General features: G+C 56.6%; 1 protein-coding gene across 4 annotated transcripts in view; it reads left to right on the plus strand.

Moving 5' to 3' along the window:
• Nucleotides 1–14,477: 14,477 nt before the first annotated feature.
• Nucleotides 14,478–14,744, plus strand: part of SSBP3 (single stranded DNA binding protein 3) — a 51,121-nt gene continuing 50,854 nt past the window's right edge. For 2 of the 4 annotated variants that reach the window (XM_082052386.1, XM_082052389.1), the window contains exon 1: nucleotides 14,479–14,738. In XM_082052386.1, the coding sequence (XP_081908512.1) occupies nucleotides 14,683–14,738 (56 nt within the window). In that variant the 5' untranslated portion in view covers nucleotides 14,479–14,682. Of the gene's footprint in view, nucleotides 14,739–14,744 lie in introns of all 4 variants that reach the window. The other 2 variants (XM_082052387.1, XM_082052388.1) reach the window with 2 other exon arrangements.

Genomic DNA, 14,744 nt, shown 5'->3' on the forward strand with positions numbered 1-14,744 from the left:
CAGGCAGCACAAGCATTGCCATTGGAAAGTCAGCGGTGAAATAATCAAGCAAATTACACAGGAAATAAGACCTCTGTTTTCTTGGTAAATAAGAATAGCAAAGTCCTGGAAGAGAGCAAATGCTCGTGGTGGGCACCGAGTATCAGTATCTGATGGTGGGATGGAAGCAGCGTCTCACTGGGTGACAGTGATGGAGATTCCTTCCGGAAGAAGACTGGTGTCCTGCTTTGACCGAGGACTTTAACCCCACTGAGCATGTGCTGCTCAGCTGCTAGGATAAAATATGCAATTCCTCTTTGGCTTTCTGAGAGTGGGGAGGGTGTGTCTGCTCTGCCGTTCCCCCGCAACCTCCTCTGTGCCTCCCAGGTAAGTCTGCACACCCCGATGTGATTTAACTCAAATCATTTCAGAAAATAACATCTCCTTTAAAACTTTTTTGGGACAGCAAATAAGATTATTTTTCACCAAGATGGTTTTATATTCACTCACAGCAGCACAGGTGCCCTATAAGGCTCACAGGTGGCCAGATTGCAACAAGCATCCTCCAGCACACATTCCCCACCTTTAGCATGGAGGCTCATCAGGGATCTCTCTCTCTCTCCCTCCCTCCTTAGGACTGTTTGTTTCTGCAATCCCTGATGATCAAGAGGTTTGCTGGTTGCAGGGAAAATGATTCCTCCCCACCTCCATGTCAGAGGGAGCAGCACAATTACAAACACTTCAGATGCTTGACTCACACACAAGCCTCCAAACAAAAGTTGCAAGGAAAGGGCTGATGTTTTTCAGGCCCAACTAGCATTGTGCTGTAATTACATCTTGCAGAGGCTGTAGTGTTCCCCCCTCTCTCGCGCTGCCTGCATCCCCTCGCCCCGGCATCCCGGTGAGCACGCACAGGCACCAGCTTCTTCCTTCCCATCCATCACCATATGCCCATCTTTTACAGTTCTTTGGTGCGTGATGCTCAGAGAGTGGATAATTAGCTAAATGAATTAATTGACATTCATACTTGTAATTAGCAACCGGTTACAAGCAGCTATTCTCCTTGGGACAACTAAAATTTCTTGGGGACTGGTGTTAAAATACTGTAAAATTGTTAAGAGTAAATAACAAGGGCCATGCATAGCTCATGGCGCCTGGTTTCTTCCCTTGGCTATAAAAGACACTGCACCATAAACAAGCCCGTGCAAAGGCAAAGCAGGCTGTGAGAGGTGTTGGAAATGCCGCTGCTGCTCAGGAGGAGGAGAAGTTTCCAGCTTGGGATGAAATCATGGCCAGATGGGCGGCCTCTAGCCGGCAGCTAACCCTTTCCACCCTCAGTTACTGGAGACTGTGCAGTGAGGCCCCGGCAGTGGAGGCTGCTCGTGCGAAGCCATGGGAATTGGATGTCGTGAGTGTTAATTAGACCATTAATTACTGCTGAGAAAAAAAAAAAAAAAATGACCTATTGGTTTCATCGCTTCTTGGAGCAGTCAGAAGGATTAATTGCTCATAGGCTCAGCAGTGGGAGAAAGTGGATGCAGCCTAAGTCAGATCTTTGCAGAAGCATAGGTTTTCTTGGCTATTATTATTATTATTACTATTATTATTTTCTTGGTGAGTGCTGACCCCAGCAGCCCTGTGAGCCCAGGAGCAAGACCCTCACCAGGGATGGGCCTGGTGGAAACAGAGCTGAGCAGCTGGGAGTGAGAGCCCCAGCCCTCGACTTGCTGCTGAGGGGGGTACACCAAAATGCCAGGGGCTTGGAGATGCTCTTGGGATGCCCCAGGCTGTCCTGTGTTCCCCTAGTAGGGACCTTGCTCCCTACCACGGGATGCACCCATCAATCCCAGCCGTGCAGCCACCCGTGCTCAGCACCCCAGGAGGGTTTGCACCTACGATCCCATACCCCGAGTGGGAACAGGGGTGGGAGGCTGATGCTGGAGGTGTCCCTGGCTCCTGGGGGGGCCAAGCACATCTCCCTCTTTGCAGGATGATGGTACGGTAGCTGACATTGGGCTGCAGGTCTCTTCTCCATGGGAAATGCCCCTCAAAACCTGGGTGCTGGGGGGAAGGAGGAAGAGCAGCACAGCAGGCACCACTATGCAAACAGCTCATTATGGAAAAAGGAGGAAAAAAATTGATACTAATGCACCAGCTCAATAAATCAAAGTCTGTGTCATCTTGCTGCATCAGGAGCTGCTGGAGCTGTGGGGAGGAGGGCCAGACTGCAGCCACACTGCCTGCCCATGCTGGGGGTCCTGCATCCCCCCAAACAGAGGAAGATGACCCCCTGGCCACTCAGGGTCCAGCACTTGGGGTGTTCTGCCCTGAACCTTTCTCCCACCCCAATGGCCTCTGCTACTCGATGGTAGCTGTAGCAGCATCTGCTGCAAGATGGGATGTTGGAATGGGGTAATGGGGTGACGGCCCCCCCTGAGCTGGGGTCTCCCCTGGATTTGGGCTCTCCCCCAGCTCCTGGTGCAGCATTGGGGCTGCATAGTTCTGCCAGGAGTCCTGTTCCTGGCTCCTCCGAGCTGTCAAAGCTCTGCATTTCAGTGGCAGCGCTTGGAGTTTAAAGGCAGGGGAAAGGGGGGGGCGGAAAAAAAGGCAGAGCTCAGGAGTGAGGCAGTGGAAAAGGCTGGGCCAAGGAGCTGTCATGCCATCCCTTCAGTTATTACACACCCCGGTAAGTTCTCAAACACACAGGCTCCACAAGATAGGAGGAAGGCTAATTTTTCTTTAGCTGCAGGCAAAAAAAAATCAATTACAAGGTAACCTATTTTTCAACTCCTCCGTTGGTATTTACTTAATTTCTTAAGGCCAGCTTGCCCGCCCCACAACAGAGAGGAGGAGGGAGGCCGTGTGCCGTTAGGCTAAGCTGGGCTCCATCTCATTGTGGGGTTTCTTTTGGTTTTAATTCAAATGTGGAAGTTCAGAGCAAGCATTGTTTATTAGAACGCTGGTTAACAAATGGGACAGCAGGTGACACGGGACACCAATGCAGTGCCCAACTGTGATGGGGATGGGGAGCACCAGGAGGAAAGGCCGCCAGGAAGCAGGACCTTCTGGAGAAGGTTTGGGAGGTGCCAAGGCACTGATCTGCTGATGGTGGCCTGCGTGGGGAGGGACTGCCCAGAGGGGTCCATGAGGACAAGGACAGCTCTAGGGGTCCACAAGGACAGGGACAGTTCCAGAGGGTCATAAGTACAGGGACACCCAGGAGTACATGGGGACAGGGACAGTCCAAGGGGGCATGTGGGGACAGGGATACCCAGGGGCTATATGGGGACAGGGATAGTCCAAGGGGGTGTGTGGTGACACGGACACCCGGGGGTACGCGAGGACAGGGACAGGCCTGGGGTCCATAAACACTGGGACATCCTGGAGGAGTGTGCAGGCACAGGACAGCCACAGGCACAGGACACCACGGGCGCACGGGGACACGGATACCCCCGAGGTGGGCACAGGACACTGGGGGGGTGCACAGAGACACTAACAGCAAGCACACAGGCATAGGACGCCGGCAGGAACAGGGACACAGGACACTGCCGGGACCAGGGAATACAGAGGCACAAGACCCCGCCAGGGACGCACGGTGGCCGAGGATCCCGGGCGGCGACACGGACACAGGACACCCCCGGAGGGCTACATGGGCACAGGACCCCGGGGATGCACAGGCATGGGACACCGGCAGGGCCACAAGGACACCTGGGAGAGGGCAGGCACACGGGCACAGAACCTCGGGAGGGTACAGGGGACACAGCACCACAAGGGCTCCGTTCGGTACCGGCACCGTCCGCGCCGCCGCGCGCCGCCAGGGGGCGCCGTTGCTCCGAGCGGCCGAGCTGCTCCCCCCGCCCTTCCCGCTCCCCCCCCCCGCCGTGCCCGCGGCCGCCCCGGCTCAGCGCCCCGCCCGGGCGCACAGGCGCGGCCTTCCGGCGGCTGCGGCCCGCCCGCCGACGGAGCCAGAGCAGGGGGCGGGGGGACGGAGCCCTCCAGCACCCCGGGCCCCTCCGGGCTAGGGGGATGGGAGGGGGGGAGAGGAGGAGGGGGCGGGGCGAGCGCTCCGCCAATCAGCGCGCGGCGGTTTCAAGAGGCCCCTTCCGCGTCCCGCCCCGTTGCGCTGCTCCGCGGGGGGGTGGCCCCGGCGGGGTCCCGAACGGAACGGTGCGGCCAGGCCCTCCCTCTCCGCCACCCTCCCTGCCCGGCTCCCTGCCCGGCTGCTGCCTATGCTGCCCACACTGCCCACGCTAGCAAGCCCTGGTGGCAGCCAAGCGCGGGGCGGGCAGGGAAATGCAGCGCAGCCAAGGGAATGCAGCCCCACGCGTGGCCGTGCCCGTGGGGGCTTGGGGGCAGGCAGTGCAGGGCTTGGCCTCGGCTTTCTGCAGGGTAGGGTGGCACTCACCCCTTGCTTATGGCAGGGACATCCCCTAGCCCTTTATAAATAATGTAGTGTTATTAATTATGCAATTTAATTAATTATGCACATACTAGCAGATTGCTGGTACTGTCTTCCTTCGTCAAAAGCCTTTTGCTGGCTGGGTTTTTGCAAGCCTGCAGCCCAGGAGCCGGCATGGTGGAAGGCCTTGAAGTGCACACCAGAGTCGGTGATGGCCTCGGTGGTGTTTTGGTATCGTGGGTAATGCACCCTGGATTTTCCAACCGCTGGTGCAGCTGCGTGGGTAAACAGGAAACCCCAACACCGCAATCCCCATGGGACCCAGAAACCCCAACCCCAAGGAGGGGCGAGTGACTCCTTCTGAAAAATGTCAGTGGTGCCAGGGTGGGAGAGGAGGTGGGTGTCAGCACCCACCGCACTGCCCACGCTGGGTTAATTGGAATGCGAGCCATGCAGAGCACTCTGTACCGGCACTGAAGTGTGGAAATCTCGCCCAGCCGAGGAGGGGTTTCTTCTTGCTGGCAGGTCTGGGGAAAAAAAAAAATTAAAAAGCCTTATTAGAAGATAAGGAAATTTTCAATGCTACATGGTAGGTCCTTAGTAGCAAGCCTGAGTCCAGCCCCTCTCGATGGTTGCTTGCACTCCAGGAAGGCTGTGAAATCAAGGAGATGCTTTAGGGGGGATACAGTGAGCATGTAGTGCCCTGGTCTGCTGGGAGTCCAGCTCCCATTCTCCCCATCAGCACCCCCAGCAATTATCACATCCTGGGGATTGTCTTTTCCACAGGAAAAAGGAGTACTGGGCTGGCAGCAACCTGGAAATTAAGAAAATAAAAATCTATGGTTTGGTTAAAATTCAAAATCCAAGCTTGCCCATAGCAGAGCAAGCTCCTGCTGCTGGCAGCGGTAGCAGAGCTTGGTGGGCAGCGGGTCCCAGGGCCGGGCCAGGGGCACTGTGTGCTGTGCAGGAACAAAATTAAGGATTTTTAAAAAATTTATTGATTTTTACAGGTGGTGATCCAGCAGAATAGTCCCAATGCATTGAGAGGCATCCTCCCCAGTGATGAGAATCTCAAACAGCTGTGAATGGAAGCTGGCGGGCAGTGTTGGACCATCAAGCAGTGATACACCGAGTTCAGAGAAGGGGCCAGGAGAAGGGGAGCTGCTTCAGCAGGTCAGGAAAGGCCAACTAACCACTCAGGAGCGTTTTGGTATCATCATAAGCCCCATTGGCAGGCCCTGAGGGTTCCTTTCCGCTCCCGAGCAGCCGGGGCTGGGTGGGGGGGATGTCGCCAGCCCAGGCCAGAGGCAATAAAGCGCTTGGAGTGATGCAGCAAAACAGGCTGGAGTCGCGTGTCGAAATAAATCATCCATGGAGGCAAGGCAGAGAGGAGGAGGTTTGCTGCTCCCGTGCCTCCCTGCATCGAACAAAGCCTCGGATTGCCCAGGCGGGCAGAGAGCTGGGGCAGGATCTGGCTGTCCCGTGGCCCCTGCTGCCCCGCAGCAGAGCCAGCTCTGTCTGGGCGTTCTGACGCTCCCGCTCTCCTGGGAGCTGGTTTTCCGCCCCTTCCCAGCTCCATTGGCTTCACCTTGTGGCAGGCAACGCAGAGAGCTGCCAGGAGTGATAAAATGGCTGTGCCCCAAATTTATGGAGTTTATCTGTGAATAACTCTTGGAGGTGAAGCAGCCATTGAGCTGGAGAGGAGGAGGGCTTTTTTTCGGGATAAACTCCCTCAGGAGCTATGCAGGACAGGCAAGAGCCTGGCCGCAGCCCCAGAGACCAGCAGGGACGTGCCCTGTGGCCCCCAGCCCCCCCAGCTCAGAAGGACAGAGCATTACTGCTCTCTGCTTGCCCACGCTGGGGAAAGCCAAAGGCTCATTTCCCATCCGCAGCGTGTTTATTAGGAGCTAAGTCATGAAGAGGCTTTGGCACATCTCCGTTGCTCCTGTGGAGCGAGTTTAGCACAGTGGAGATCGCTGCTTTTTCCAGATGCACGTGTGTGCCCAGGGTTTCCACGCTGGCCAGGCGTTGCTCCCCATGCTTCGTTCCCACAGCAATTTGATCTTCTCCCCACCAAAATAAGGTTGTATGGATGGGCTATGGAGCAGCATCCCGGTTTCTGGGGAAGCACAGCTGAGTCTGAGCAGTCTCCACCGTCCCCCCCTTCCCTCTCTGCTGCAGTAACATCCGTCCTAAGTTTTCTGAGCCTCTTCTAATTTTGGAGGCCGTTAGCAAAGCAGGCTCTGCTGCAGCCAAACGAGACTGCCAATGTTTCCTTTAAAAGCTGCTTTCACTCCGAAGGACTCTTCTAGATGGTTTGCTTTTAATAGCAGGCTGCAGGGTGCAACGCCCAGCTGGTGGCCTGGGCTCTCCCTGGTTCAGGAAGGGACTGGGTGATGTTGGGTGCAGGATGGAGCCTTGCCCAGAGCCAAACATATCCGTCATGGGCCATGGACATGCACCATGTGCACCCCCTTCCCAGTTCAGACCAGCAAAGCTCCTCACCTCCTTGCAGAGCCGACCACCCCACAGCCCATCCCTCCTCTCAGGGAAATCTTTAAGGCAGAGGGGACCGGGTTCACCCCCTAATTGTGCAAAGAGCTCAGAGGAGAAGAAGAGGCCAGAGGAACGAGTGGAGAAACGGGAGCCTGCGAGGTCAGTGTGCTGGTAGGTGTGAGCGCTTTGAAAAACCCAATTGCTGCTTCACTATAACCAGATTCGAGAAAATGAAGCTGAAGTGTGAAAAATGAAAGCGAAAAGATAGGAACCAACCCACGGCTATTTATTCTAAAAATACTGACCTAAATACTTAAGCGCACATATAAAAGTAGTTGTCTTTGCTGATTTCCTTTATGAAAATCTCCTGGTTTGGTTATTATTTCACTCAGAAACCAGAAGATGAGGCTTTTTGGAGACACTGAGACTGTGTCCTAGCCTGGCACTCCCAAAGAGTTTGCTGTATCTCCAAAGCTGCTTCGAAAGCCCAGCTTTGAAATTCATTCATTAAGCTAACAAGGCACTGTGCTTAGCAGCCCATGCCCCTGCTGATCAAACCAGGAGAGGCTTTGGCTGGGTCTCATGCCATGGCTCTCATGTTTGTCACCAGCTGGGACAAGGGTGGTAGCTGGGGGAACACTGTGGGCACAGCAAAACCCTGGAGGCTGCGCCCCAGGCACAAGCAGCACTTGCAGCAGGATGAGATTTTGGGGCAGAGGGAGGTGCTGGGGCATGAAGCATCTTTTGGTTTGTGGTGTGGGCAGAGCTGGGCAATAGTTCCCATCTGGGCTGGTGTACACATCTGGGCTATTCACACCTGGGCTGTTGTTTTACCCTCTGGACTGTTGTTTTAGGCAGCCACAAGCCCCTGCCCAATCCCCATTCATCCGGCAGCAGACAGGGAGAGGATGTGAGGGGGCTGTCAGCAGCCTGAGCACTAAGCCTGGCTTAGTGCAAAGGTCCCCAGGGCCAGTGAGCTGGCCGGCACAGCAGGGTGCATCACAGAGGAGCATCACTGTCCTGCAGGCAGCCCTCTAGTTAGATATTTTGGCATTTCCCTCATCCTTGGAGGTGTCTGGGCCAAGTACCAAGGCAGATGGGGAGTAAAACCCAGGTGGGGGACCCTGGGCAGTGCATGGGAACCCCTGTGCAGTCACAGCCCCCAATGTGGCACTGCAACCCTACTCTGCACGTTTTTCCCGGGGAAGATAATGGACGTGCATTACACGTGGAGGCAAAACGGATGGAGGAGCGGGCAGGAGTGCTGGGTCAGCAAGTCATGCAGGCTCTACACAAATGAGGAGTGCTCAGAGGGAGAAGGAGGAGACCGGGCTTAAAACAGTAAAGGTGAAAGCTGGGGAGGAGCAGATCCCCGCCTGAAGGTCAGAGGGAGAGAGCTCATCACAGCATTTCCATGGGACAAAGCGAGGGTACAAGCCAGGAAAACAGGGGCTGAATGAAAAGGGGGGGTTTTGAATTAGGAAAACGGGTGCTGAGTGCAGCGAGGGTGTGGGGAAGGTCGCATGGTCTTGAGCTGGTTTTGAAACCTTGGAGGATGCAGCAGAGGCAAATGTCTCAGAGGATGATGACTCCAATGGGAGGCTGCTCCCCTCTCTTCCAGTTCCTGAGGTTCCCCTTTCTCCCAAAAAGCTCCTGCAAACATCAGAAAAAACCCTTGTGGGCAGTGGAGCCAGTTGGGCCACAGCTTACCCTGCAGCAGCTTTTTGCCTAAAATAAGGCTGCTAAAATATACGTACTGCCACTGTGCTGGCAGCAGGTTTACAGCTCTACCCGTGCACATGGCCACCCTGGTTGGGAGCACCTGTGGGGCCAGTGGCAGCAGTGGGGACATCTGCTGCGAAACCCAAGGTCACCCTTCGGCCAGCTCCATGGAGCATTTGGCGAAAGCGGAGCCAAAGAGATGTTCCTGCCCATTGCAGGGTGCCGGCGGGGGCGGCTGGCTCGGGGCACTGTATCAGGCAGAGACAGATGGAAGAGGCGGCAGATAAGGGACTCAGGCTGGGGAAGAAACAGAACTGATAGAACCCAGAGGCACTTCCGCCTCAGAGCAAGGAGGCTGGACCCAGCAGAGCTGGATTTAGGTCCCCGAGCTGGTTTTGGCTGGGATGGAGTTGGTTTTCTTCCTAGTAGCTATTATGGGGCCATGTTTTGGATTTGTGCTGAAATGGGTGTTGATAATACGGGGATGTTTTTGTTGTTGCTGGGTGGTGCTTGCACAGAGTCAAGGCCTTTTCTGCTCCTCACATCTCCCCACCAGCAAGAAGTTGGAGGGGCATAGCTGACCAAAGGGATATTCCATACCATAAGATGTCAAGCTTAGTATAAAAAGCTGGGGGAAGAAGAAGGGAAATGTTTGGAGTTATGGCATTTGTCTTCCCAAGTAACCATTACAGGTGATGGAGCCCAGCTGTCCTGGAGATAGCCAAACACCTGCCTTCCCATGGGAAGTGGTGAATTAATCCCTTGGTTTGCCTTGCTGACATGCACAGCTCTTGCTTTGCCTGTTCAGTTGTCTTTGCCTGAATCCGTAAGTTTTCACACTTTACTGAGTCTCTCCCCCGTCCCACCAGGGGGAAGTGAGTGAGCAGCTGTGTGGGGCTTAGCTGCTGGCTGGGATTAAACCATGACAATCCTGTAATGCTGGCCAGGCACCCACTCCCCACATAAAACCCACCTTGCTGAGGGCAGCGGGCAAGGAACACACTGACCATCCTCTTGTCTACGGGGGCTGCAGGCACACACAGCTCCGCAGCAACCCCCTGGGAGGGTCTCTGCTACACCATTGCCATAGAAGACCTGTGGGCAGTGCTTATACATAACCCCCTGCAGCATCCTCATCCCATGCCAGTGCCCTTCTTGGCCCCATGTAGCTGCCACCGGAGCCCAGCCACAGGGAACAAGCAGGGACATAGCACATTATGACAATGCCACTCTCACTGGTAAGTGCCAGGCTGGGGGTTATCACTGTGCCACTGCTCTTGTATGCTGGTTAGCTTAGGGAGAGGATATTTAATAGCAAAACATCCCTTGCAGGGAGATGTTGGCTAGTGGCAAGGTGGGTGGAGACCATGAGGACCTGACCTGGCACTGGCAGGTGGTGGGCAGAGGTGACACTTTGTCAGGGCTACGGGATGACAGAGGTCTGACATTTTGGAGTTTGCCTCCTGTTCCTCAGGAGCCCAACCACACCTTGGAGCGCAGATTTGGGGTGCACAAGTTGTCCATGCTCCTCAGATGGGGAAGTTCTGCTCTGCAGCTGTTATCTTTGGTGCTTTCTCCCTTTGAGCCATCTCTCTCTGTTAGTCTGCTAAGAGTCAAAATCCCAGGAGCGCCTGATCTGGGAATGCAGCTTTCTGTCCCAAACTTCCTGAATTCAGGGGAAGTCAGGAAGCCTTGTTCCCCATAGAATCATAGAATAGTTTGGGTTGGAAGGGACCTTCAAAGCTCATCCAGCGCCACCCCTGCCATGAGCAGGGACATCTTCACCAGCTCAGGTTGCTCAGAGCTCCGTCCAGCCTGGCCTGGGATGTCTCCAGGGATGGGGCATCCACCACCTCTTCGGGTAACCCGGGCCAGTGTTTTACCACCCTCAGCGTAAAAAATTCTTCCTCATGCCCAGCCTAAATCTCCCCTCCTTCAGTTTAAAACCATCACCATGGGTGCTGCTCTGGCCTTTGCAGGGGCTGCCTGCAGCCCAGGTGATGCAGGTATTGCAGATGAGGAATCCAAGCCGGGAGCTGCCAGGGAAGAGCTGCCACGCTTTACATTCACAGCCCATCTATTTTGCAATAACTTCACCGTGATGTTCCCACGTAGACAAGCCTAAGCTAGCATAGATAATGAAATGGGTTAAAGGAGACAGGCGGAGGGAGAGGAGAGGAGCCAGCAACTGGTAGTAAATCAGGGAGAGAACAGGGTTACTTTAAATTCAAGGGCTCAGTGGCAGGGTGAGTTTGGTTTATGCTGAGAGGCACGGGGTTTAGAAGGTGAGACGCAGTTCGGGAAGACAGAAGTGTCCCCTTGGCAGGGCCACCTACCTGCCTGTGTGTTCGTCACCCCCTGTCCTGCTTCTCCCTGTCCCCCTGTGCCTGCCCCATCGGTGTCACCGGAATTAAGCAGAGCCAAGGGCACCCGTCCCGAGCATTAGAGGGTGCTCGCAGGATCTCGAAGGAGCTGCTGGCCTGGCAGGAGAGGCAGTGGGCTCTGCTCCATGGGGGGAAGGTCCTGCCTGCACCCATTGGATTGTGGTCGGAGTCCAGCGGGAGCCAGCTGCAGAGGTTCCCTCACCTTTGGCAGGGGTTTCCAGGCAGTCCAAACAAGCTAATTAAATCCTGCCCTGCTTAATCAGAGCCATTGAACACCAGTCAGAAGAAATTAATCCCATGTTTTATTAGATGCTGTTTGAAGTCGCGTTTGGCACCTCATCCGGGGTTCTCATCTCCTCCTGGGGAAGGAAGAAGGACATCTGCGGGGAAGAGAGAGGGTGCAGCAGATGGCAGCGGGGATGATTCAGGGGCTGGAGGAAGGAGCTGCGACTCCAGCGGCATCCCTAGTGGGAGGACGAGGGCCGAGACACCTCTCCCTGCATCCCCCGGCCCACCTCTTTCCCCTGGCTGACAGTCCGCAAGCCAGGCAGGCATCCCAAAAATACGTGTTCCTCCGCATTGCATGCTAATGGCTCCGTGCAAGAGGTCCCACCGCAATTAAAGCACGCAAAGCGTTAATATGCAACGTGGCGAGGCCACTCTTCCCACAGCTGCTCCCTCCCAAACCTGTCCTTCCTGCTGCGCATCCCTGCCCACGGGGATCCCACAGCAGCCCCGGCTGAGCCGCCGGCAGTGCCCGGTGCGTTCGTCTCTTGTCCCCGCTGTGCCCGGGGGACGCTGCCTGTTTCCCCCCCAGCAGCTTCTCCTGCTTTTGGGCTTGGTGGAGTGGGGTTTGTTGGGTACTGGGTGGGTGCTGTGCAACACAGCCCTGACCAGGGAGAAATCCACAGGTGGATGGTTAAAACCAGCTGGGCTCTTGGTTTCTTGGTTTGGGTTTTTTTTAATGAATTCTGGTGCCTTAATTGCTGCAATCCAAGAAAAACTCATGACAAAGAGAAAGCCAAGCCAGGTAGCCCACAGGTTGCCCGCCAAGCCTTGGGAGTGCTCGGTAGCCTCGGTATGTCTACCAGTGGCTTGGCTAGACAGAGCTGCTGGCTTTGGGTATGGGGATTTCTTTGGCTTTGGTTGTTGTTGTGTTTGGTTTTTTTTTTTTCCAGATTTCCCGTCACAACTTGCACTAAAACTTTGCAGAGCCATTTAATTGCACTCTGTGGTGGCAATGATATGAAATTAGTCTCCCTTCTCATCTTTAGCTAAGTTGGTCCAAAGCGCCAGCTTTATAATTTGCGCTAATCACCAGGTCGTGGAAGATGCGAAGGCAGGGCTGGTACCCTGTGAATTCATGTGGGCTGCGAGTTGCCACCCTCGCTGTGTCGGTGTTTGGTGGCTGGTAGGTCAGGATGCCAACAGTGAGACTTTTTTTTGGTGCCACTTACGGGAAGCTTCCCATCAACTGCTCTTCTCCATCTCCCCTGGCAACAGCCGAGAACTGGAGCTGGTCCAGAGGAGAGCAGGGAGAACTGAGGTGGTTCCCTGGCCCCCCCAGGCTGCTCTCACCTCTGAGAATCTTGGCAACATCCTCCCCTCTTGGGTGGAGACCAGAGAGCTGAAGGCACCTAAGGAGGCAAAGATCCCAGCTCCCATCGCATTTCCCTCAGCAAGCTTCATGTCCCAAACAACCCCAGGGGTCAGGGACAGGAGGTGACCAGGTTCTGGCTACTCACCTATGCCAGAAAATCAAGGAGTTTAAAGCAAACAAACTGTTGATGAACAGGAGCGGAGCACAGTGATAGTCTGGGCACGGAGAGGCCCTTTTGCTGCTCAGGGCATGGCACCCATGATGCCGGCAGCATTAATGCTTTCCACCTCCACACAGAAGGTACAGAATATGAGAGTATTATTTTTAACCAGGGATATTTAGCAGATGCCTCACGTGCTGCTGCAGGGTCAAATTTATCCCATAGCCTCAGTCCCAGGGGAGGCTCACGGTTATTTTTGAGTCCATCTGAGCAGCAGAGGGACACAAGGGCTCAGGAGACACGAAGTCTGGTATTTGCCTGGCCCAGCTCTCTGGTCTGTGCTACAGAGACGTGCATGGAGAAAAGCCCCCAAAGCCTGTCTTGTCGTCTCCACCGTCACCTCGCCCTGCAAAGCAAAACTTGTGCAAAGTCCTGCGTTTTCTCTTCCCAAGAGAGGACCTCAGGTCCCTTCAAGTTTTGATCCTTTTCAACCTACCGCATTGCAAGATTTTTTTTTTTCCTCCTGTTTGTTTTAAACCTTGCTCTAAAGCGAGTTTGGCCCTGCTCAGGCAGGTCCTGATGGCCGGGAATATTCCCATGGGGCACAGCGGGACTACCTGCCACCCGAGGAGTCATTCCTGCACCCCACGGCTCCCCACATTGCTGCCCCACATTGCAGGAGGGTCACCGGGCACACACGGCCCCACTCAAAACTCTCCAAGCGTCTGCAGGATGAAGCTTGGTGTATGTAACACCCTCATTTTAACAAGCAGTAACTAACATGCAGCCTCCATCTCTGCTGGTTTTTGTTCAGCGAGTCACTTTGGAGGTAGAGGTGAGGCCGGGGCAGGGGGGAAGAGCTCTGAGCAGCTCTTGTGTTTTTGTGCTGCTCCAACCTCTGTTCCCGTGGAAACTGCCACAAGCGCTGGGTACTTGGACTGCCAGGGTCCTGTAGGAATGGGGCAAGGGGTGCCAAGCCCCCCGAAAGCACGGCTGCCCTGGGGTGCACGTGGCCTTGCCCACGCCCCCGACGAGAGGCAAAAGGGCTCCCACAGCCCAATTCAGGGCTGAGACCCCCTCAGCCACGCCAGGGCTGCACCCAGCCCCACGGGGGTGCCTTCCCCCCTTGTTTGTACGGGCAGCGAAGCACAACAGGCAGCAGAGGCTCCACCGCAAGCCTCACCCCGTGACCAGAGGCGCTGGAGTTGGCAGCCGGGGTGGGGGGAGCGGCCCCAGGCTGCCCTTAGGGCTCCTGGCCCTGACATCACCGCCCGCACCGCGGAGTTGGGGTGCGCGGCGCCGGGCGGGACTTGCCGGGGCTGGACCGGAGGCGGTGGGGAGCGGGCACCGGTCCGATCCCCGGCGGGTGCCGCCCGGCGCCGCGGCCAGAGGCAGCGCCCGCCCGGGCGCACCGACACACTCCCCCCCCACCTTCGTGCCCGGCGGGCGGTTTCAAGTCTCCCCTTCCGAGGTCTCCGCGGCGCCGACCAATCAGCGAGCGCTGCGCGCCGCGGCCCGGCGCCTTAAAGGGCCATGGCGTGGCGCCGCGCTCGGCCAAGCGCGCCGCCTGCGGGCCGGGCCGGGGGGACGCTAGGACCGCGCGCCGCCGCTTTCCCTCCCTCCCTCCTTCCCCGCCGCGGGAGGCCGCCCGCCGCCTCCGGAGAGGGGCGTGGCGCGGGTCGGCCCTGCCCTTCCTCAGCGGTGATTGGCGGGAGCGAGCGCCCGTCGGCGGAGGGGGGGCGGTGCCCGGCGCGGCCACGTTCGGGTGCGCGGCCAGCGGCGCGGCGGGCGCAGCGAGCGGCGGCGGGCGCGGGGCGATGGGGGCGCGGCGGCGGCCGGCGCTCTGACAGCCCCTGGCGCTCCTTCCGCGGCGAGCAGAGCGGCTCCCGGTGGTGGTGGTGGTGGCGGCGGCGGCCGCCCCTCTCCCTCCTCGGCGCGGACCATGTTCGCCAAAGGGAAGGGCTCGGCGGTGCCCTCGGACGGGCAGGCGCGGGAGAAGTAAGC

The sequence above is a fragment of the Streptopelia decaocto genome, assembly GCF_964273445.1.
Source record: "Streptopelia decaocto genome assembly, chromosome: 5".
In the NCBI taxonomy this organism is placed as follows: Eukaryota; Metazoa; Chordata; class Aves; order Columbiformes; family Columbidae; genus Streptopelia; species Streptopelia decaocto.